Source organism: Lithobates pipiens, unplaced genomic scaffold (genome assembly GCF_037356315.1).
Source record: "Lithobates pipiens isolate NorthernLeopardFrog02 unplaced genomic scaffold, aLitPip1_a1.2 Scaffold_19, whole genome shotgun sequence".
NCBI classification, from domain to species: domain Eukaryota; kingdom Metazoa; phylum Chordata; class Amphibia; order Anura; family Ranidae; genus Lithobates; species Lithobates pipiens.
The window spans coordinates 73,941,371-73,967,208 of record NW_027507764.1 but is presented as its reverse complement, the minus strand read 5'-3'; the positions used below and the strand labels follow the sequence as shown (position 1 = coordinate 73,967,208).

Here is a 25,838-nt window from a genome sequence, read left to right as displayed (position 1 = left end):
GCCATTGTTGCAAACCACCAATCCCGACTTAAGCTGGCGTGGCGTCAACCACCTCTCGGCCTGCCCCTGCAGAGCTGACAAAATATCTGCCCCAGTGTGGCTCCTGTCCCCCAAACAAACCAGCACAAGCACGGCATGGCATTGTTTTGCCTGCGTACTTACGTAGCCCCTTGAGCACCGCTAGTTCCAAGGACAGAGCACAGGAAGAGGCCATGGAGGAAGAAGAAGATGAGGGGGTGGAGGAGAGAGGTGTGTCACAACCAGTAGTAGCATTTTGGAGGCGTGGTGGCGGAACAACCTCCAACACTACTGCACCTTGTCCTGCATCCTTTCCAGCTGCCAGAAGAGTGACCCAATGGGCCGTGAAAGATGGGTAACGTTCCTGTCCATGCCTGCTGAACCACGAGTCAGTGGTAATATGCACCTTACCACTGACCGCCCTATCCAGAGAGGCAAGGACATTGCCTTCCACATGCTGGTAGAGAGCAGGAATCGCCTTCCGTGAGAAAAAGTAGCGTTTGGGGACCTGCCACTGAGGAACCGCACATTGCACAAACTCACGGAAGGGGGCCAAGTCTACCAACTGAAAAGGCAGCAGTTGAAGTGCTAGCAATTTAGCCAAGCTAGCATTCAACCGCTGGGCATGTGGATGGCTGGGAGTGAACTTATTTCTATGGTGCAGCAGCTGGGGCAGGGAAATTTGCCTGCTACAATCGGATGTGGGTCTTTGAGGTAAGCTTGCCAACGAGCTGCATGGCAGGTCAACATATGTCTGGTCAAGCATGTGGTGCGCAATAGCAGCACATGCATGGTGCAAATAGCAGCAGTGCGATCTGATGCACTTGTCTAAAAAAAAGGCCCACACCAAAGAACTTTTAGAATAATGCAGAGGCAGCTCCCTGCACAGGCGGAGCTCTGCGGTGTGATTCAGTCAGTGTGCTGCCCCCCGGAGGGCATCCTGCCTCGGAGATGTGCCTCCTCCCCTCTCCTACCAGGCACCCACGTGGAGTCAGTGTCCTCATCATCCCCTCCCTCTTCATCACTGAAGCAAACCTGGCAGTATGCTGCAGCTTGTGGAACATGACTGCTATATTGCTGTCCTTCTTGAGCATACCCTCTCTCTGCGCTCACGCTACTGCCTTCCTCTAGCTGAGTATCATCATCAGAGCCTACAAAACACTGGGCATCCTCCTGGAGCATGTACCCAAGACTGTGCTCAAACAGTTCGGGGGACTCATCCGGAGGGCATGGTGGGTCTAGGGAAGGAGTCACTGATGCTGACATTGAGACGAGGGAAGAGGATGCATTGGCAGCTGCTTTGCTAGTACCCTGAGCCTGGGTGAGAGAGGATGAGGAGGATGAAGAGGGCTTGGTCATCCACTCTAGCAAGTCTTCGGCATTATGCGGCTCAACACGTCCAGCTGCCGAAAATAAGGACAAGCGTGTCTCATGGCCACGTGCTTATGAGTCCACGACCAGCACTGTTGTCTTTAGATACAGAGCCTGCTTGCCCTCTTATTGACTTGTGCCTGTCTGCCTCTCCTTGTTGGCCTTCCAGACATGGTAATGGCCTGCAGGGAGATGGGAAAACCAGCAATTGGATAGTGTATATTGTGCTGGAGGCACACAACACCCACTAACTCCTGCAGATGCCTGTATGATAGAACAGCAATTAAAGGGTAGATAACAGTGTATACTGTGCTGTACTGGAGGCACACAACACCCACTAACTCCTGCAGATGGCTCAATTAGAGAATAGCAATATAGGTAGCTACAGGTGTATACTGCGCTGGAAGCACACAACATCCACTAACTCCTGCAGATTGCTCAATTAGAGAACAGCAATATAGGTAGATACAGGTGTATACTGCGCTGAAGGCACACAGACAACACCCACTAACTCCTGCAGACGCCGGAACACTACACAAGGCCGCCACGCTGGCGGCCTTATATAGTGTGGGGTGTGTACTACACAGCCTGAGCTATAATTGGCCACAGGCATCCTGCTTGTGGCACGATCATGGCTCTCCTCACTGCCGGCGCTGTGATTGGCCAAGCACGCAGGAACACTGTGCATGCTTGGCCAATCATGAGCCAGCAATGCGCTGTGATGGCGCAGTGCATTGTGGGCCGTGAGCGCCACACGAATTTGGTGCAAGCGGCCCACAGAGTTCTGGCTTCACAGAACGGGCTTACAGCCGGTGTTCGGGTCGAACATGTATTCGACACGAACACCAAGCTCATCCCTATCCGTGATCACGGTCTCGGATATTCCCGGGAGCAAGATTCTGGGAGGGCGTCCATGGAAAAATAAAATAAATAATGTGGTTACCAAAAGTGTGCACAACTCTTATAACTGGGTGTCAGGTCACCTGAGACCAGGTGACAGATGCACTCGGTAGGAGTCAGAAGTGCACCGCTAAGGTAGTGGACCCTAGGACTGACTGCTGCGGATTGAACCCTGAGAAGTTCAGGAAGAAGGTACGCTCGATCACCAACACAGATCCCAGTGGGAGCTAGAGCATAGATTCCCCAGGGTGCGGAGTCTAAGCCAGCAGGTGTTCACCAGAGCCTCCAGTGGTGAAGATGGACTGCGCTGCAGTCTGGTTCCAGGTCACAGCCCCCAGGGTCTCAGCTCATGCTCATGGTAGACTAAAGGAGATAGAGGAAGCAGTAGGCTGGAACAGCAAGGATAGTAAAGGGATAAGGCAGAGGTCAGGGCGACTAGCAGACAGGAACAGAGCACATGCCAAAGGTTCAGGGTCACAGGCAAACAGGGATGGTCGGGGACACGCCAAAAGGTCAGGATCAGGAGCAGACAGGAACAGTTGAGAACACGCCAAGGTTGGTAACAGAGACAAACAGTGCACACGGCACTAGAAATATAAATTTTTGGTTTCAGTGGGAGGACTAGTGCACCAAGGGTGGGATAAAAAGGCAAGCAAAGGACCGCATCCGACCCCCTGGCTGCAGTTTGAAGACCCCTAATCTATAACATGAAATTGCCCTGCAACAAGTAAAAAAAATAAACCACTGACTGGATTGCAAAGCTGCAACTTTGCGCGTACCAAATGCTTTTGGTCCAAATCGATACCGTGCACACCATTGGCATGGAACAGACTTAGATCTGAAATATAAAATTCCCGCCAAAGCGGTATTTCTCTACTGCGTGTTTATTTTATTCCTATGAACTTATATATGCTATTCTGAACTGCAAGAGATGGTTGCATCCCCCAAGTTTGATTACGAGTGGAAAGGGCCTTTTTTGGGTGGATCAATTGAGCACTATCTAACCTTCCTTTGTCTGGAGGGGGGTCCAACATAAAAAAGGTAAGCTACTTTCCTTTTGGGTGGTTCATACTGATCAGTTTCCATATTTACGGTGGTGGCTGAAGATTCAAAATTGTATACACATAGATTTTGGATTGAAACTTATTGTACTTATGATATATTGATTATTGCATTGTATATTTATTTATATATGAGTCTTATAAAAGTTACTGAAAGATCTGCCTAGCTTACACAGAATTTATTTTCCATTTGGCTCCGATGGGCAAAATGAGGTGGCCTAGGGAAGGACAGTAGGAGAAGAGGGGTTGTTAAGGGCTAATAAGCAAACCATGGCAAGAGAACCAAAATCACAGATGACTAACCAATTAAATAAATCCTTAGACACAATTCTTGTTACTGTTTTATTATATTCTCATAACAGACAAAATTTTGCAATGACTGAGAAACACAAAACAAGGATGATGTCTGTGACACAAAGACCAAATTCAGCAAATTAACCCAAGTAAAGAAATAACTTATTTACTAAAAATTAAACATTTCTATACAAGTGTATTTATGTACAAATGTATCCATAAAAACAGATTCACGGAGAAAAAATAAAAATAAAAAATAAAATGTGGTTTTTCATTAAAATGTCCTGGGGAAAATTTTTTTTTTAAATGTTCCTTTATGTGTTATTTAACAGGATACATACATTTTCCATTGCATACTGTAGTGGGTGTCTTTAAAACAAGCTGCGTCATTTTTATCCAACTCTTTGGTGCAAAATCTCATACCTCAAAAGGCCATAAGGTCACAATAAACAATACAGGGAGCAACGTGGCAAGCAGGATAACCGAGGACAACCAATCAGAATTCATAGACAATGCATTTTTGGCCTTTACCTTTCATACTGTTTTACTGGTCTTTTTTTGAAAAAATAAAAATAAAAATACAAAACACTTTATCTTATCAAGGTACATTACCCAACACAGATCCTGAATTAATTTAAATAGTACCTGTAACCAATACAGCCATACATTTCTGACCTAGTAACATACACGTAAAAGTGAATTTTTTTTTTTTAGGTTAAATCTATATTACATGTTCCCACTTTCTGGAGTTCGAATATAAAATAAAAGGGTTTATGGAAGAGAGATTTTAATAACATTTATAAAAATGAAGTTTCAGTGCCTTATCAAAAATAATGAGAGATAATAAGGAGAGTGACATTTCCAGACAATATTGTTCTTGTACAGTCATCCTGTACACAATTACTAGTGCATGCGATTTATAAATTAAACTTGTCAGGTCTATGGAGCGTGAAAACTAAAAATGTGAAGTGAGGCATCGCATCCATGTTTGCTGGGCGAATATCACAAGCATTTGCACAGCTGTAACACATTTTTTCGTCTAATGGATTTCCCCATAAGGAGTTCCATCTAAATGGCCATAATGGGGTATTTTCCTGAAATACCTCAAGTAGAAAAATACTTATGGTACGTTGATCAAAAAATAAGCAGTTTAGACAAAAATACAGGGGAATTTTGTTAACACTGGGGTCATACAGAACAAGAAAACCAATTAGATAGCAGTGGTGTCCGCTCCGTTAGGGGAGGCCGACTAATCCAATGCGCCCGGCTCCTAATCTACATGCAGGGTGCCAGATGCATTGATTTCAATGGTGGTTTTATTTTATTTTTAAGCACATGAATAGAGCCTGAGGCTCTAATTGGCCTTAAAAAAGGGTCAGCTTGGGGCGCAGAGCACTGTGCCAAGCTTCCACTAACTGTTCAACAGTGCAATGCCAGAGCCTCTCCTGGCCACTGAAGTTCTGGTACTGGACTGTTAAATGGATTCCGGGTTCTCTCCAGGCACAGGATTTGTCAAGAAAAACAATTTCATGTCTGCATCTCACCAGCAATGTTAGTTTACAAACTCGGTAAGACCCGACATGTTCTGTTTAGGGTGCACTCACACTGACAGCTTTAACCATACCCGGGCACAGTTCACCCCTTTGGTTTGTGTAGTGTGCTTGCTCAGAATCATGCTGGGAAAGTGTGCTGTGCCCAGGACCACTTGGAAGGAGTGTGTCCCAGGCACGGTTCACTTGTGGTCCAATACAGTTTCCATAGATAACCAAGCACAGAAACAGGGATCACTGTGGATAGATTGGCAGAACTGATGATGTAAGCATGCCTGGGAACACTTTACAGCCAGACTAGCAGGGCAATGGGGATAATTGAACCCAGGCATGTGCCCAGTGTGAGAGTGTGCTGTACGCTTACTTTGACACCTAACAATAAAAGGCTGCATAATCAAGTTACACAAAAGACACATATTTCAGAGGGAAAATGATACTGTTACATGCATATTTGTAAATGCAGTTAGTGCCCATTTTCTTTTACATTTTATTACATAAAGGATAGTTTGACCACCCATGTACGGATATTAGCATGCTAATAATTCTACAGGGAATCTTCAAAAGATTTGGCAGCATATCAGCAGTTAAGATAAAGTGGTCACTATTATGGTATTCCAGGAACTTCCACCAACACAATGGACAAATTAGGATGCCTACAGCTTTTTGTGTCCTGGGCAAAACTGCATACATGACACTGTGCTTGATCTTTTACATGGTAAATCAGTTCATTTACAGACTAAACAGGTCATTCCCTTTTGAAAAAGAAAATCAATGTCAGGTAGGCAATGCAAACAGAGTGTATGATGAAGAACATATACACCGAGGGTATGTTCGATGAAAATGACATTTTATGATGTCTGAAGATCCAGAGATTTCCACTTCTTCTGTAAAAGCTAACCATGGCTCAGCCCCCTTACAACCCCAAGCTTCCTTATTACTTCCCAGTAGGAAGGTTTGAGAAAGATCGGATACAACTTTTACAGGAAACAAGATTTTCATATGACTTCAGCTGCACATATCTGTTGATCTGCAGATTGTTTTCATTCAGCCTCAGCTTACGTAGTTTTTCACCAGGGTTTGTGATAGTTTTATTTTAAAGGATTAGTTCAACTTTTTAGAAAAAAATAAATAAATGCACATATTTTTGCAGAAAAAAAAAAAAAAAAAAAAAAAAAAAAAAGTGCATTTAATATTTTTTTCCCCGTGAGAGCCAAGAAAGCATTGCACCCATGATCAGTGGAGCAAGGTCAGGCTTCTGCAGACAAGCCCTGCAGCTTTCAGCCCATACCTCCATTCAGGCTGTTTGTTTAAAAGTTGTAAGGCTTGCTATTGAACTACAAGGGTGTTCATCAGTGCCCTCACAATTCATTCAGAACAAGCTGAAAGTTGCTGCAGACACGTGTAGGCACCACCAAGTCTCTCTCCTTAGATTACTTTATGTCAGACAGGAAAAGGAGTGGAGAAGCTAGTGCTAGTTTGCAGTAGGGATTGAGCGGATATCATAAGCAGGCATCTAAGTAGACATGTCCTTAGAAGGGGGACCTGTTCCGTTTCTGGTGGTTTTACTGCAGAAAGATGAAATTCTGAAAACAGCCAATCATAACAAACGGTTTATAGCCTGCATTGAATAATGAATATTGTCTCAAAAAAGGACAGATTCGATAAAATATTTATATATATATATATATATATATATATATATATATATATATATATATATATATATATATATATATATATATATATATATATATATATATATATATATATATATATATATATAAATAAATAAATAAAAGGGAAGAGGAAGGAGATTTTAGATACATGTGAACACTGGGGGGGGGTTAAACTGCTGACTTTTTTTCCCCCTCTCTCAGCAGCTGCAGAGGTTGGGTTCCTTTTTCCAGATTTCCCAGCTCTGCATCCTCAAGAATCATGACTACTCCCATCTACAGCAGGGGTAGCACCTCGCCTTCAGCTGCTATCTCTATGAGCAGGGAGAATAACACATCCTTGTGATGCTTACTTCAGAAGTGAATTTGGGAGGTGCAGAGTTCTTGCAATAACAGTCCCAGAGACACACATGAAGCTACTGGTATCTACCCAACTATCAGTGGACTGACAGATAATGATCAGTACACTTTAGAAACACTGGATGTTGATATGCAAGCCCAACTGGAGTTTAAATCTACTAAATACATTCTAGGTGCCCAAAAAAAAAAAAAATCTTAGTGGTTTCCTTTTTTTTTTGCAGTTGACTTCTGTTTTATGAGCGACTAATGACTAGCTGGTTTTAATGAAGCTGCATGTTGCTTTGATCGTTGACTATGTTGTGATTGGCCAGTGCTTTCTTTGCATGCAAACTTTGGTCAGGGCTCTGGGCAGCAGGAGGTGAGGAACACTCTTAATATCGCTCAGAACCTTTAGATAGTCTCATTGCATTAGTTTATGCTGCTTTAGTTACTATTCTGTCATACAAGCCGTTGCCAAATGAGCCGTGGGGTGGGCACTCTTCTGGACCTTCCTAATGCCGAAGATGGATACAGGACACCTATTTCTGCATCGTGCAAGGTGGTCTTTATTTAGGAAATCTCCTCATACCGCTGCCTAAAGTCTGCTTCTTCTTAGTTTAGAGCTCTCTTCACCGCCTATTATACCTTTCTCTCAAAGCAGCTTGCTCAGAATGTCTCGTCTCCTTCATAGCTGGCTCCAACTGCTTTTAAAGTTAGAGGTGCGACGTCCCTTTACTATATCTCACCTATCTATATCTATCTCAACAGATCATATAATAAAGTGAACAATCGATATATTTTAACAATAACTGAACAATAGAGCCATAAGGAATCCTTTAATGTTCATAAAACATGTAAAAAGTCCTAATCCACATACAATCATCCAAGTGCCATGAAAGTAGCCATTGCTCAAATGTAAAATTTACTCAATACGTAAGTGCAATACCCATTACGTTAAAACATTGTTGATAAACATTGCACTATGAGGCTTCTCCTTTAACTGATGCCTTTGTTGGAGTGAGTCTGGTGGCTCGGGGGCTTAACTTGCTGTGGGGACATCATTGTTGAATCCTTGCTCACGAGGTCACAAACATAACTGGAACACCGACGGTGAGAGCATCGGTCATCCTTTGGAAAAAATCATTTGTGATCTTCTGAGATTATTCCTGTCCGGTAAGAGGCTTAAGCCTTGTACACACGATCAGATTTTCAGACGAACGTTAGTCTGTTTTTTGGTGCATGCAAGTCTTGTATCAAAAGCGAAGAGGTTACTCACCATACAGAGAGGAGAGCAAACAATGGGGTGGGACTTTACTCACCATACGATATTTCTCGTATGATAGAATTCAACTTCACAAGTGACGTCATGAGTTGAAATTTTGTATGTATTTTCATTTCTGAGTATGCGTAGTCTTGCTCTTACGATTTTTTTTTCAGACGAAAACCATACTATTTAATAGGAAAAACGGATGTTGTATTCAGGTATGATTAAAATGCAAGTCTGCACATCCAGCTTTTGCCAAATGAGGACATAGCATTGCTGAGCCATTGGGGTGTGCACTCCCCTGGACCTTCCTTATGCTGAACATGATGGATACAGGACACCCATTTCTGCATCGTCAAGGTCTTTTGTCATGCAAAAACTGGAATAAGCTGTTGAAAGCACCATACTAACGATCCGAGAATCAGCAGATTGTTCAGACGAAATTTTACGTCCGACTTTCGTATAGTGTGTACGGGCCTTTAGAACCAGCACCTAGAACACTGGAGCACAAGTTGGTTTACATGTGAGCCCTTTCATGGCACTTGGATGATTGTTTGTGGATTTGGACTTTTCACACGTTTTATGAACTTATGGATTCCTTATGACTTGTTAAAATATATAGAATGTTCACTATATATATATTTTAACTTGAAACCCAATAAATGTCAGAAGGCTTAGTGTTTAAACTTTTTTTCATTTAACACAAAGTCTAGTCCGTTGACAAATTGTTACAATGTTTATACTTCAGTTAAACTGATAAAGAATGTTTTGCTTCTTGGCAGACTGCCCAGTTTTTCTCTTCCTTTCTTTTGAGGGCTGTGGCTTCAGAAGAGAAGAGAGAATTCTTTGCATAGAAAGAATTGTGAAACACTTTAGTCTAGATCGTGACAACGATTCTTGACGATTAATTGTGCAGCTCTATGCAAGCTATATAAATATTTTTTGCTTTTATAGTTTATTTTCTTTCTAAAGCAGTCACAGCCCGAGTAGAAATGCACAGCCCCAGTAGAAATGCCTGTATCCTGCCAGCAAGCCCCCTGCTGAGTCAAACCTATAGCTCTGTAATATGCAAGGCTCCTACTCCCTACTATTTGGAGAGCTACAAGTCTGACTCAAGAAGTAGGGTCCCAGTCTCTGCAAAGAGATCACCAACGTCCCACAAAGCAAGGGACATTCTTAAAAGTATAGTGGCAGGGGGTAGGCTTATATTCAGGCTGTGGCTGCTTTAAAAAAAAACAAAAAAAAAATAAGACTTTGCACACACCTAATTTTTTAATGCAACCAGAATGTATTTTGCTGATTTAAAGAGAGTTCGGTTGGGATTCAAATTGGTTTGATATCCATGACAAATCAGGATATGTGATGGTCACCATCAACATTTATACAGTGGTGTCATAAAGCACACCTACACTCGAGGTCTGCTTGAAATTACACCACAAGTCCCAGGTACTAAGGGGGGGTTTGGTGAGAACCTCACATTTCAAATCACATTACTAGTCTACCCTCTTAAATAGGTAGAACAGTTCTTAAAGAATATCCAGTATGCGTAGAATAAGATTTTTGTACTTGCCCTAAAATCCTTCTTTTAGAGTCCACTGAGGGACACAGGCATTTTAAGAATTCTTAGACAGTTATACTGCCACCTACAAGAGAAAAGGGACCCTGGAAACCAAGCTGTTGGCCAGCACAGGATATTTGTCTCAGTTTTGTAGCAAAGTAGTACTGAGAGCAAGGCATAAAACAGAGAGGAGCTCTGTGTCCCTCAATGGACTCCAAGCAAACCATTCCAACAGCAAAATGCAAGGAAATGAGGATATGGTGAAAAGATGGTAACATGCAGACAATCACTCATTCTTGATGGCCACAAAAGTCAGAAAAGGGAGGTGAAACCAGGTCAGGTGAAATCCATTTGGAATAGAATGTTAAAAAAGGCAGAAGGGGAAAAAAAAAAAAAAAACCTTGAAACTGTTTGCCACAGGAACTGGGACTATGACACCTTAAGCTAGGGGACCGGAGAGAGATCTGCCAAACTCTGGGGCAACAGTGGTGAAAAAGCAGGGAGCTAAACTTCAGTTGTAGCTCTTGGATACCACTTTTGGCATGCAAGTCACAGGGAAAGAAGACATCCCAGCAGCCCCCCAACTTTAGAAAGTGTAGGTCTGAATGTCCACAATGTTTGTCTGAGGATTTATGCAGACTGAGTTGCAGACCGAGAACTTCAATTAGGAGAATAAAAATAAATAAAAAAAATGAATAATAATTTTAAGCAGCCAGGAATGAGAAAAGACTTAACATGCTATTCTGCAAGATTCGTCCACCGAGTTAGATGGGTGTGCTAGCTGTGAATTACAATCTGCATACATAGTTTTTTCTACAACCAGAAGGGACATTGTCCCTTTAAAAAAAAAAAAAGTTTTCCCATGCAGTGGGGCTGTGCTCGCACTGCACGGGTTAGAGGAGTATGTAACCCCAACATTTCATATTCCTGATATATGTGTGCCTGCTGTACCATTTACTTGTATAAACAAGTATACTGTTCTCTTTATATTGCTTCCTTTGTGTGAAATCCCTGGTGTTCCTGCCAGCCCCTCTGCTTTCCTATTAAAAACTGACCACACTAAGCAGAACACATAATGGTCAGTTTTCTGGCTGTGCTAGGAACTCATCTTGCTCTCCTCAAATGATCAGACTTACTGTGATAACCCCCCCCCCCACAACCATTTACTGGGTGTATGCAGCAGTTTCTCCTCCCTGAGCTCCTAATGCAGCGTAGAACAGAGGCCATGTGATTACTAAACCTAAGCCTCCAATCCTCCCAACACAAAATCAGTTCTGTACCCCCGCACTGCAGCAGTCTTGAGTTGTGGACTGTTTCTGATGTCATCAAGTAAAGCGCAGGCTCCATAGACCAGAAGAGTTCACGGCTGGACCATGGGGGTGCAGTTTTCCAGTGGAACAAAGGAACGGGTGAGTAAAAACTCTCAACCATAGATAAAATGAGCAGCTGCCCCATGCAGTGCAGGCACAACCACACTACGTGGGAAGGGCTCCCCTATGTGGCTAACCTGCCACACAGGGAGGTATAAGTTACAAATAAAATGTCTTTTTAAATAAAAGAAAAAAAAAAAGGCCCATTAGCTACACTGGCTTCTGTAGTAGATATAAAACAGCCTCAGTACTAACCTGAGAAAAGCTCAACCCATTAAGGCCGGTTAGACACTCATAACAGTGAGCTACAGAGAAAGGAACAGGAAAACTGCCTCATTTCTGGACCTGAATAGCAGAGTCATGCGGTAACTGAAACAGAAAATGGAATCTTCAGAGATGGGGTCAGATGAACTGCTGCATCTCTGGCCCCGATACCCTGCCACAGAGTCCCCATACATACTGGCCTGACCTAAACAGATTCCTTGGCTGACCAGAAAGGCTTCCAGGATTTTCGTGTCTGGCCTGAATTCATCAGCAGTTGTAGATGACTGGAGAAGCTTCCAAGAATGCAGAGCTAGTGCAGAGAAAACACCCGTATAAAAACTAGGAAAACCCGTGCACTAAAATCTCCAGGATTTCACATATCTGGCATAAATCTACCAGTGGATGTTGGTTGTAGAGGGATTTTCAGGATTTTATATATCTGACATTAAATCTACCAATGCTGTAAGCTGACTTACAGAATTTCATATATCTAGCATAAAGCAACCCAGAAGCTGTTGATAGTTGAAAATTCTTCCAAAACGCAGAAAAAAAAAAAAAAAAAAAAAAAACCACATCCACTCATGACAACACTAGCAAAAAACGGAGGCACGATAGTTGTTGATGGGGTTATCCTGTGATTTTTTTGTTGCCATTGCCCATTTCACCTGTAGGCAGCAATATAACAGTCTAATTCTCAGAAATCCCTCAATGGGTGATGAACATCAATACATGTATACTACATTTTCTGATAGGGCACCAACTTTCACATTCTCCTTCAGATTCCCCACAAAATTGAATTCTATAATAAGTACTACAGATTATCTTTACAAAAATATAGTTTAACCGAAATTACAAGTGTCACCATCAAATTAAACTTTTATGGTCACTGGTGAAAAGGATTCACGACACATGGCCTTCCGCCCAGCACGTGTGTGCGACAATGGTAACAGAAAGCATAAGCATCATTCAATCAGCTTTATCCAATACAGCTTATACTTTTGTAGTGTACGATACAAAATTTAAAGTGAATTAAGGTCAGTGCAATCTAGGTCTTGTTCAATTTATGGTTACCTAATGGACTAAGGGAAAAAAAAAAAAGGCAATGTTTAAAATGGACCTGTAACTTTATAGCAGACATAATGTCGCAAAAGGAGGAGGATAGCTAGTACTTTCAGCTGAAGGAGCCATCACCTTTCAGGAAAAATAAATAATAAAAAAAAAAAAAGGAGCTTGCAGTAAAAATTTCTGTTATCTGAATAGCAACGTTAAAATGTCTTAGGCTCGGTTCCCGCTGCCGTGACTTTGAAGCCGACATCCCAGCACGATTTTGGCACAACTTGCATACGGCTTCTTTAACAAATGTTGATGCGAGTTGTGCCAAAGTCACACCAAAAGTAGTGCAGGATCCTTTAATCAAGTCGCTCCTATTATAACGGATTCATGGCACTTAATGGGGTATGACTTGTCATGCGACCTGTGCTCTCAAAGTCGCAGTGCACATCACACCAGTGTGAACCAGCCTGATGACATTACACCCTGGAAGACTTTGCCTTCCTGTGCTAAACAGATTAAGTCATCAATGAGGCAACATACAAAGCTGGTCTGCTACCTTAAAAAATCTACACTGCAACCTCAGTGGGCAGATCAAAGATAAGCTTAAAAAGGTTATGTCCACCTTTTTGTAAAAAAAAAAAAAAAAAAAAACTCCACATTTTTTTTTTTTTTTTTAAACTACATTGCATCCTGTAACGCTTTGCACCTGCAATCAGTAAATCAAGGCCTGGATCATGCCGTACGGGCAGGCAATTACTCAATGGCAGGAAGAATCAATGAACTATGAGAGTGCTCAACAGTTCATTGAGAACTACAATCAATAAGCCGCAATGGCTGTCAGTGCTTGTAGCCAATTCATAGGAAACTGAATGAATGGCGCAGCCTTGTGGACTGGAGCCCTGCGCGGTTGTGCCATTTCAAAACATGGCAGCAGGTGCATAGAAGCATGCTACACCCTAAATATGGGTGTAACACGCTCCAAAAGTGTGAACAAAGGGCTGATTTACACTTGTGCAGTTTGCATATTAAATGTGCATTTTGCGTTTTTTTTTCAGTACACATCTTTAAACCATTAAAGTCTATGGAACCAGACCCTTTCTATAAAATGCACAGATGTGAACTACAGCCATAGGAAACCATGTTAAATGGACTGTAATGTGTTTCTGAAAAACTGAAAATGCACTTAAAAAAAAAAAAAAAAAATGCATAGGTGTGAACCAGGCCTTATCCTTTAGAGCAAGCTTTGAAAAGTCTACCAACTTGTAAAACTGGACTGTTACACTCATTATGCTTCAAAGCACAGCCCTGAGAGCACAGAGGGATGATGGGACATGTTGTTCTACTTCCAAAATAAAAATGACTATATATCACACACTCATCCATGTGGCAGAACCTGTCATCCACTAGAAAAAGGGCGTTCGTATTATCTCCTGAAGAGAAGCAGATTCGCAAATACAGTTTATAAAAATCCTTTCCAACACAGGTAGCAGATCTGGGCAAAGGATACAATAAATTATTATGCATAGCAGACATGTAACAGGTAGAACTGAGAAGAAACGAAAAAAAAACCTTAAAAAACAAAAAGTAGAGTCAGAACTTCCTTTAAAAAATACACTAAAACCTTTACAGTACTAAGACGTATCTGGTCTTCGCTTGACTTTTTAAGAGCATTATATCTGCTACAAAGTGACAGGTGCACTTTAACAAAGAATGAGGTCACATTACTTACAGGTATTATATAGGTGCTAGGGCTAATATATAAAGTCCAGGATGCTAGGACCTATAGAAGAGCTTTCTGTTGGTAAGTCTGTTGTTGATCTTGGCTGGCTGTGGGTGGAGATAGCGCTGCAGAGGGTAGTGTGTAATTTGGGACCTGGGGCATACTGGTACCAGTCTGATAAATAGTGAGATCTCCAGCAACAGGGGCAGAGTTGGCGCTATAACCAGAAGCTGGGTTGATGTATGTGCTTGCTGTACTGGAACCGACCATTGTGGCTCTATAAAGCAATTTGAGAAGAGAATTGGTCAGTAAATGAAGTAAATAACGTTATTCCACAAAAGAAAAATGCATTTATAAAAACAGAGAGCAGAATTGGACATATTACAAAGGGATCCGTCACAAACCTGCCCAACTCAAACGGAGTACATTATGCAAAATTAGCAGAAGCCATCTCTAATGAAACTCATGTGTCAAAAGACATCAATAGGTTGAGAAAGATAAGCAACAGAAATTATATGCAAAATATTGACTTTCTGTAAAAGCCAAGCTTGATCCTGTCCTTCTTAAAACTCCCCATTGGTCCTCAACATCCTGTTAGAAATAAGATTTATGTAGTACCACAGTGCAGGGCACAAGCTATTCAATCATTATGACTGGGATGTCCAAAATCAATCCAGATGAGGAGTGTACGGCAAAGCAAAAACACCAATCTTAGAAACAGATGCCTGATGCTGAAAGCTCACGAAGCCCCAACAGGTTTTGTAGACTGCACCTTAACAGGGAAGGGAGGAACCCTATTCCTCAGACCATAGGCTCTAATGAGAGCTTATCTGATTCACATAATGGTGGAAGGAGAGGCAGGGAGACCCTTGCAGGAATCTACAGGAGGCCCAGAGGGCCCAAGCATGAGAATCAAGGGGCAGAAGTTTGACCCAAGGCAGGAAGAGCAGAAACAGGGGCGTCAAAGTGCAATATTAAAATCACAGATTTGTAAAAACAAATAGCAGCTCAGAAGATTGAAGAATCAAATAGGCATGTATAATGGAAAAAAAAAAATCGCCAGTCCTAGAGTCTGTGTAACAGCGTCAGAATGGCATGTGGCCACCGCGAGCACGGATAATGTATGCAAGGGATCCAAGAATCAGGAAGCAAAAAGGAGCTGATCATCTTCTTCCTGTGACGTCATGTCCAGCCCGGCACCATCCTGCGGTTCACGCTGGTCACGGCTGTGATCAGCTGCTTCCTGGTTCCTGATTCTTGGATCCCCTGCATACACCATCCATGCGCGTGGTGGCCACAGGCCATTAGCAAGGGTATTATTAATCTTTAGCCAGAGCTGCACAATGTTTTAATCTGCAAACATCTCTTACCTGGATAGTTCACTTTTACAGAAAACTGCCTATCTTTTTAAGCTTTGCAGAGACTGTACTGTTCATTGGATATTGGCCAACAGGGATAAGGAGGACTGGTCCTTTAAAGCCTTTAACTGCCACTGCCGTAAATACTACGGCAACAGCTTTAGGGGATCACTTCCACACACCCAGTAACTGCTGGCCCCCAGCAACCCGAGGTCCCCCCCCACCCCTACTCAACACGCCCATCGGTAGACCTGGGACCAGCAAGAAGGGTGTCGCCAGGTAAAGGGGAGAAACATCCGTTCACTGATTTCCCCTTCCAACTAATGACCTGGAAGCGACCAGGTCCTGGTGTCTATTCCCAGCCAGTATGGCTAAGGAACAAACAAATGGAGTGCGATCTGTGCTCCATTGGAGGGCAGGTGAAACAACATGAGTCTCACCTGTCAGGGGTTTGGACCCCTGATGTCTCATTAAGAGAACCGGTCATGAAAAAAATGCATCATAGGGGACTTGTTGTCCCATATGTAATGGAATTATTATTTTTTTAAGAAAAAACCCAAAATAAAAAAAATAAACACACACACTTTACACCCTTCCCGACCAGCCGCTGCAGTTGTACTGTGGCAGATTAGCTCCCTAGGTGAACTGACGCAATTGTATATCAGGTCACCTTTTGACCACTATTGGGTGTGTGCGCGCGCCCATGGCGCGACGCCGGAGCCAATGCTTGTGCCCAGGGGGTCGTGATGACTGCCGGGCACCCGTGATCGCTCCACACAGAGACAGAACCGAGATCCGTCAATGTAAACAGCCAGATCTCCGTGCTGTCAGGGGTGAGGAGAGCGATCTGTTGTTCATACTAAGTATGAACCGCGAGCGGTCTCCACACCCAGCCAGTCCTCCCCCCCGTTAGAATCAATACCTGGGGGACACAGTTAACCCCTTTTTCGCCCCCTAGCGTTAACCCTCCTTCCTTGCCAGTGACATTTACACAGTAATCAGTGCATTTTTATAGCACTGATCCCTGTATAAATGCCAATGGTCCCAAAAATGTGTCAAAAAAAGTGTCCGATCTGTCCGCCATAATTTTGCAGTTATATATATAATAATAAATAAAAATGGCATAAATCTTTCCCCTATTTTGTAGATGCTATAACCTTTGTGCAAACCAACCAATATATGCGTATTGCTAATTTTTTTTACCAAAAATATGTAGAAGAATATATATCAGCGTAAACTGAGGAAAAAAAAATAGCTTTTTTTTTTAAGTTGGGGATATTAAGCAAAAAGTACAAAATAGTGTCAGTCAATTTTGTTTGGGTACAGCGTCGCACAACCGTGCAATTGTCAGTTAAAACAACGCAGTGCCGTATTGCAAAAAATGGCCTGGTCATTGAGCAGCCAAATCTTCCAGGGCTGAAGTGGTTAAGAAGTTACACTAAGACATTTTTTCTTTAGTTTCTATGGTTCTGCACCTTTTGCTTGGTCAAATAAAGAATCGAACAGAGAATTGGTTTTTAAATCTCTGTCAAAAAAATGAGTCACAGCTACATAAATACTTAAAATGAACAAACACAAAATTGTTGTTTATATTGCACTTAAAAGCACAAAAAATATAAACTATTAAACTATTCACATTACTTATAGGAAGCTTGCGGAGACTGGCCGGCCAGCTCAGAGCCTGCAGGATGTGGAGCCGCCGTTTGGCTTAGAGACGGAAGTTGTTCTGTAGGAATAGAGTAGGTCTGAACGTGGCCCATCTGTGTATTTCCGGTGACAAGATAGGTGGCATTCGGATGTTGTCCTTGATATGCCTAAAATGACAAAAATGAGAAGCAGAAAAATCAACAACAAAAAAAAGCCTACAAGATGCTGAGCATTACCTTCCTGGATGATAAGCTTTAGCAACACAAAAGAAGTAGGATGTCCTCTCCTATAGGACAATGCAGGACACACAAGAATGGCATACCTGCTGTGGAGCAGCCCCTGCTGGCGGCATGTAGTACTGCTGGTTCTGCATCTTGGCATACATTGAATACATGGGGTCTTCATTCATTAATTTTGTGTATAAAGAAAGTGCTTCCATGACTTTCACATTCAGTTCTGATAGTTCCGAGTGCTTCCTGGAAAACAGAATACGATTACGAAATTAGTTTCACATTTTTTATTTTATTTTTTTAAAGTAATTTTTAAAAGTAGTTTTAAATTTCACAAATTTTATGAAGCCCGACTCCAGCCCAAAAACTTAGCTTAGGATAAATAGCAGCTTTTTATTGTGTCCACATTTAGGAAATTTCTCCTGTATGGCTGATGTCAGACCACGCAGGAAGTGAGGGAAAGTCGGACACGCACCCACTGTCCAAATGTGGGAAGATGGTGTTGGTAGAAAAATGCTGGAAACTGGACACTATTGCTAGGTGCAGCATTACAGGGATATCATCATCTACACCCAAAACCAAAAATGTAACATACTACAGCTTACTAGACATTAGATCCGGGGGCGGCATTTGTTTTTTTTTTTCCCCCCCAAGTGAAAAACATTTTCGGCAATTACAAAAACTACCCGTTGATCTTGCCAACTACCAATCTCATCTGCCCTAATGTAATGAAAAAGGAACAAAGGCAGACATGTTTGAAGTCCAGCTAATCATTGCTCCCTCCATAGATACAGTGGAGCAGTATGGGTAGCCAGGCAACCCATAGACATGAAGCGTGTTATTCGCAGGATGACCAGGTGAAAATATGAGATAAAAACAAATGCAGCAAACACATCTTTGGTCTGGTAAGCTGTAATATATTTTTTGCTTTTGGGTATAGCTATGCTTTAAAATATTTAATCGGCTGAAAACAGCGATGGATCAATGGGTTGGTAACATCTTTGCATCTTATTTTCTTTACACAGTTGAGAAATGTGAACCATCCTTTTAAAGCTCTATTCCAATGCAATCCTAACCTATGCTTGGAAAGTTAAACTAATTGCAAACGATTACCTTGTAAAAGGAAATAAAAAAAAAAAAAAAAAAAAAAAAAAAAGAGAAGAGGAAAATTGTGTGTATATATATATAAAAATACATTACATACACACGCTACTAAAATTTGTCACAACTCTGCAGAGAAACCAATCAGCTTCTAACCTCAGCTTGTTCAACTATTCTTTATCAATAAAACATGGAAGCCGATTGGTTTCTCTGTAGAATTGTGACTAATTTTGCCCTCTCTAGCTTTAGTAAATAAACCCCTATAGGTCTTTCTTGGAGGAAAGTTTTCATGGCTTTTGCCATATCGCAAGATGCATTATTATCCTGAAAAATAAGGTCATCCCCAAACATCCTTTCAATTGATGGAATAAGAAAAGTGAACAAAAATCTTAATATAAACTTGTGCATTTATTGAAGATTTACACCTATGCGTTTTATTTTTTTGTGCGTTTTGCAGTTTGCAAAAACACACTACAGTCCATTTGCAGTGGTTTCCTATGTTTACACGTTCACATCTATTCATTTTTGAAAAGGGTCGGGGACTGTTTTGCGTGTAATAGACTTCAATGAAAATCGCACTAAAAATGGAGTTGCAAAACAAAAAAAAAAATATATATACCAGATCCTTATCCGAGAATGCAGCTATCAAAATGGGGGCAAGGTGCTTTGGGGGCGTTGCTCTGCCAAAAGAGCAACACCCCCCCCCCATGTAATTTTATTTAGAGGGGAGCAGGTACTCAGCTCCCACTTCCACTCTCGCCGCCTAGACGACGATGACTCCTCCCCCCCCCCCGCAATCTTTCAGGACATGTCGCAGGTCCAAGATTGCCTGGCCACTGAGAAGGCGCAAACTGTCACAGCCAGGTGCCCACACTTGCAATGCCGGTTCTGCGGAGAGGAGCGAGGCTTCGGGCAGCCACATTGCTGGACCGTGGGACAGGTGACTGTTTATTAAGTCAGCAGCTACACTTTTTGTAGCTGCTGACTTTTATTAAAACGTAAAAAAAAAAAAAAAAAAAAAAAAAACACACACACAACAACAACAACAAAAATACCTGGAACTCTGCTTTAAGGTCCTAATTTTGAATTGCTATTTTTTTCACCCAATTTGTGCCATTTGAGTGGTATTCATAAGTCACAACCACTATACAATCCCCAAGGAAATGGAGCATGTGAGCACTTCAGTGCTTGGTATCTGCTAAGCATGATTCACACCCTGAAGCAAGACTATCATGATTGATGGCAGCAATACGTAGGCAACGTTGTTTGGGCATACAGCCAAAGAGTTCACAAAGCCACAGGATATTTGCCTTTTTTTTTTTAAATGTTCAGGCAAAGTAGCTGGTTACTCATGGATCTGCCCTTGAGTAGGTGCAGAAACATTGGCAATGCCAAAGGTTAAGCACTATGGGAAAAGGTCAGAGATAGAGCCTCCCTTGAGAGGGAGAGAGCAGGAGCAGTAATGTGAAGAGGTACCCGATAGTGATCATGAGTAAACACCCACCTGTCAATATCTTCAAGTTTTTCATCAATCAATGGTCCCATCTGGTGGCAAGCAGCTGGTGGATAAAACACACAGAAAGAGTTAACTCAAAGAGTAAAATAAGATCCTATTGTCTAAATGTCTAAGGAGAGGGATCCACAAAACAGGTGGGAACAGTTGTTTGGGGTATATTTTCTTTTTTTTTTGGGGGGGGGGGGGGGGGGGTTATGTTGAGACTAAACTCACCTTCCAGGTGTACGAAATCTGCTGGGTCTGGCAAACCATCAGCTGGATCTATGCTCTGTAGCATCTGCAGTAAATGATCCATTTTATCCTATGAAAAGTATTAAGACAAACTCATTCATGAATTTCGCACACAGGCAGAGACAGAAAGAAAATGACAAACGTACTTAAGAAAACTCCACTTAAAACATATAGATGAAGAGCTTGGATAAACAACAAATGTTTTGCCATCTTTATTCAAAGCATCTTTTGACATCTGAAACAGGATATCTCTTAAGTCACTGCAGAAGAACATAGGGACATAGAAGTGGACAGGTGGGGAACAAGCCATCCAATATTTCTGGAAGTGTCTAATAGCAGCACCGGAGGCTCTGCAAGACCGTGAACACTCAACACACCACCCATGGGAAAGGAAAGTTGATTTTTTTTTCTGCAGGGTACATTCATTTGTGTTTCTTCATGAAAGTGACAGGGTCACTTTATGAAAGTGCATGCTAAATAAAATCATCGTTGATCTTCCTGAAACCGCTAGGTACCTGGCTTTGGTACTCACTTACCTGGAACAGGCAAGCAGTTAGTAAAGTCAAAATGAAGTGAGATCTCCTGATCTACATGCTTGTTTTGGGTTTGTGATTTAAAGCGCAGAAGCCACTGGTTAAGCTGACAGCTTGAAAATGTGAACATTTGCCTTCTGTAAGTGAAAGTTTTCCTGATAGCCACTCATTTGAGGAATCCCGGCCTTACTGTATATCCAGGATGACATCACTATGCCTACCACTGGATTAGGGAAGAGCTTCATCAAATTGATAAAGATATTCCTTTCCTTCTAGTATACACTGGAAGCTACCCTTCCCCTCTAGTACCTAATGTCTGAAACATCCAAGATTGTATGCACGCTGCAATACACACACACACACACACACACACACACACACAGGCTTACAATGCAGAACCTGGATATCCTTCTGAAAAATAACAGTATAAATAAAGAAAATGCTGCGCATAAAACAAAAAATATAAACGCATTTAAAGTAACGCATTCATGTGTAAAAGTCCAAAACAGGTACTGAAAGTTTAGTGAATCCACAACAGATCTCCCTCCACCTCATTCAGCAGAGATGAGGATAGTAGGGGTCCCATCACCATCACCCAACACAACAGACCCTTACCATCAGTGCAACGATAATGCACAAAATAGAAAAGCCACTTTGCTCCACTACTCCTCACAAGCAGAGCCTGGCTTAACGTGGGACCTGGACAGACTGCACTACAGCAACTATCACTGAAGCGCTGGACGCTTCAGTTGTTTTGCCTATTTTAATCAACATAAATGTGAGTGGAATTGTTTTTTTCTTAATAAATTGGGCATCGTTTTTTAAGATATCAGCGCAATGAGCGTTGTTATTTTTCTATATCCACATGACTGCTGAACTGCATGGGAATCTTAATACCTGTTCATGATTGGAGAGATTTCTGGTTCCAGTGTACTGCTTGTGAGGAGTAGTGGAGCAAAGTGGCTTTTCTATTTTGTGCATTATCGTTGCACTGATGGTAAGGGCCTGTCGTGTTGGGTGATGGTGATGGGACCCCTACTATCCTTATCTCTGCTGAATGAGGTGGAGGGAGATCTGTTGTGGATTCACTGAACTTTCAGTACCTGTTTTGGACTTTTACACATGAATGCGTTACTTTAAATGCGTTTATTTTTTGTTTTGTGCGCCGCATTTTCTTTGTTTATATTGTGCATATTGTTCCCTGCAATATAGTGCAAGCTGCCATTTTATTTATTTTATTTATTTATTTTTGAGTTAGCGCAATAATCTTTATTTGATAAATAACAGTTCAACTTTTGTACACTTCCGGGTATTCCTATCGCCTACTATCTATATTGCTGCAGTGTTCATTTAAAAAGGATAAGATCACCTTTACAGAAAATCTTTAAAGTGAACTTACACTGGACCCCCCCCCCCAATACAGGAGTCCCACGATCACCCACTGTGAGACACCAGGACGTCGTTTTACTGGTCCAGGGATTTGAAATCCCCGCCTTCCTCGGTTTCTCCAGCGCTGACAGGAAGGGCTAGGCGGGTTCTGTCCATGTGATGGCGCCGACCAATTAGGATGCCTCCTAGCCATATACACAGTGGTATGGATGGGAGGAGATTAAGCCGCTGGGATTTCAAATCCCCAGACCGGTGAAGCGGCGACCCGGGGTCTCACAGAAGATCACGGGACTCCTGTATAGTGGGACGGGGAGGGAGTCCAGTGTAATTTCACCTTTCATATTTTCGGTAAAGGGGAACTTACACTTTAAGGCACTGCTGCCTCCTACTGACAGTCTTGGGAAATCTGGAGTCAATTTGGTGATTTCACCACTGTGCTGCTCACGGTACTCCTTGCTGGAGGCTCTGACATGAGGAAACACAGCCTTGCCTCCATCAAAATGGTCACCTCCACACAGACAGTGCAGAGCAGAACATAGTACATCAGTAATGGGGGAAGAGATCAACTGCAAGGAGATCACAAACACTGCTGACTAGTCACTTGCCTCCGTTTGGCTTTATTGGACAATTTCAGAGTTCTGATCCTCTATAAGGGTAGGTATCTTTGAATTTGTCTAGAGTTCTGTTTTAAAGAAACCTGTACCAAATGTAATATCTAGACGGCTCCTGAAAATGCTAGTTGCTTGACTAGAATACTGATCTAAAAGCTTTGATACTTTGAGTAACTGACTTATAACACTTGCCCAAATCAGGAAAGTGAGAGAAGACAAACTTTATATCCAGATGCTTGTTTTGCACCAGGTATTGAAGCCACTGTATCAGCATGACAGGCAGGAATGTAAATATTTTTTAGAAGGACAGCAGCAGTGGCAGCCTCCATCCATAATTCCCTTGAGAGAAAAAAAACACTACATAAGACAAAAAGGAGACACATACCTCATCTATATAGACAGGCTCAGGCTCTGGTTCTATAGTCTCCACTTGTACTTCATCACTGAACTGAACCGTTTTCTTTTCTGTCTTCACTGGAATAATTCAATAAATATTTATAAAAAGCAAGAGAAAAAAAAAAAATTATAATTCTGGAGCTCCTGAATAAGAGTAATACTACTACCACTAGTACAGATGACATAAGCAGGAAAAACAGAGGGCAAAAAGATAAAAATAATATAATATACTATACATACACATATACATACATACACACACACACAGTGCCGTGCGAAAGTATTCGGCCCCCTTGAACTTTTCAACCTTTTACCACATTTCAGGCTTCAAACATAAAGATATAAAATTTTAATTTTTTGTGAAGAATCACCAACAAGTGGGACACAGTTGTGAAGTGGAACGAAATCTATTGGATATTTTAAACTTTTTTTAGCAAATAAAAAACTGAAAAGTGGTGCGTGCAAAATTATTCGGCCCCTTTACTTTCAGTGCAGCAAACTCACTCCAGAAGTTCAGCGAGGATCTCTGAATGATCCAATGTTGTCCTAAATGACTGATGGTGATAAATAGAATCCACCTGTGTGTAATCAAGTCTCTGTATAAATGCACCTGCTCTGTGATAGTCTCAGGGTTCTGTTGAAAGCGCAGAGAGCATCATGAAGACCAAGGAACACACCAGGCAAGTCCGTAATACTGGTGTGGAGAAGTTTAAATCCGGATTTGGATACAAAAAGATTTCCCAAGCTTTAAACATCCCAAGGAGCACTGTGCAAGCGATCATTTTGAAATGGAAGGAGTATAAGACCACTGCAAATCTACTAAGACCTGGCCGTCCCTCTAAACTTTCAGCTCAGACAAGGAGAAGACTGATCAGAGATGCAGCCAAGAGGCCCATGATCACTCTGGATGAACTGCAGAGAACTACAGCTGAGGTGGGAGAGTCTGTCCATAGGACAACAATCAGTCGTACACTGCACAAATCTGGCCTTTATGGAAGAGTGGCAAGAAGAAAGCCATTTCTCAAAGATATCCATAAAAAGTCTCGTCTAAAGTTTGCCACAAGCCACCTGGGAGACACACCAAACATGTGGAAGAAGGTGCTCTGGTCAGATGAAACCAAAATCGAACTTTTTGCCCACAATGCAAAACGATATGTTTGGCGTAAAAGCAACACAGCTCATCACCCTCAACACACCATCCCCACTGTCAAACATGGTGGTGGCTGCATCATGGTTTGGGCCTGCTTTTCTTCAGCAGGGACAGGGAAGATGGATGCAGCCAAATACAGGACCATTCTGGATGAAAACCTTTTGGAGTCTGCAAAAGACCTGAAACTGGGACGGAGATTTATCTTCCAACAAGACAATGATCCCAAACATACAGCAAAATCTACAAAGGAATGGTTCACAAATAAACGTATCCAGGTGTTAGAATGACCAAGTCAAAGTCCAGACCTGAATCCAATCGAGAATCTGTGGAAAGAGCTGAAAACTGCTGTTCACAAACGCTCTCCATCCAACCTCACTGAGCTCGAGCTGTTTTGCAAGGAAGAATGGGCAAGAATTTCAGTCTCTCGATGTGCAAAACTGATAGAGACATACCCCAAGCGACTTGCAGCAAAAGGTGGCTCTACAAAGTATTAACGCAAGGGGGCCGAATAATTTTGCACGTCCCACTTTTCATTTGTTTATTAGTTAAAAAAGTTTCAAAAATCCAATAGATTTCATTTCACTTCACAATTGTGTCCCACTTGTTGGTGATTCTTCACAAAAAATAAAAATTGTATATCTTTATGTTTGAAGTCTGAAATGTGGCAAAAGGTTGAAAAGTTCAAGGGGGCCGAATACTTTTGCAAGGCACTGTGTGAGACATAATATAAATATATATACACACACACACTATAATATATATATATATATATATATATACACACACACACACATACACACACACACACTCCTTTACAAACAAGAACTTTATTTAATGGAGAAGTCAGGGAGGTGACAGCGTGCAGAATACAATCCACCCCTGACAAGAACAGATATTTTACTGCCAGTAGTACATAATGAGACTTGGAATAACAGACATTACTTACTCATCTCCGGTTCTGCCATGAGGTCTGCTGTGACAAAGTTGGAGGGAAATAATCCAATTGCTTCGTTAGTCTCTCCTTTCCACCAGTTGGGGTCACTGAAATGAAAATGAGCAGTTTGAAAAAGAAAATAAAAGAAAAAAAATTTTTTTTTTGAAAACTACCACCAATAGGCTATTTTTTACACTATTGAGCAACACACACAATTTTATTAGAGAATGTAGAGATAGAGATGATGGAGATAGAGATGCTGGTTCATCAGGCTTAAAGTTTTTTTTTGTAGTGTTCAATATTCAGT

At 41.8% G+C, this 25,838-nt stretch overlaps 1 protein-coding gene across 2 annotated transcripts in view; it reads right to left on the bottom strand.

Moving 5' to 3' along the window:
• Positions 1 to 3,678: 3,678 nt before the first annotated feature.
• Positions 3,679 to 25,838, bottom strand: part of STAM (signal transducing adaptor molecule) — a 56,046-nt gene continuing 33,886 nt past the window's right edge. Inside the window, exons 8-14 of one of the 2 annotated variants that reach the window (XM_077490907.1) lie at positions 25,544 to 25,638; positions 23,437 to 23,525; positions 20,501 to 20,588; positions 20,276 to 20,330; positions 17,763 to 17,916; positions 17,435 to 17,607; positions 3,679 to 14,712 (exon numbers count right to left, since the gene is read on the bottom strand). In XM_077490907.1, coding sequence (XP_077347033.1) covers positions 14,496 to 14,712; positions 17,435 to 17,607; positions 17,763 to 17,916; positions 20,276 to 20,330; positions 20,501 to 20,588; positions 23,437 to 23,525; positions 25,544 to 25,638 — 871 coding nt within the window. In that variant the 3' untranslated portion in view covers positions 3,679 to 14,495. Of the gene's footprint in view, positions 14,713 to 17,429; positions 17,608 to 17,762; positions 17,917 to 20,275; positions 20,331 to 20,500; positions 20,589 to 23,436; positions 23,526 to 25,543; positions 25,639 to 25,838 lie in introns of both variants that reach the window. The other variant, XM_077490908.1, reaches the window with a different exon arrangement.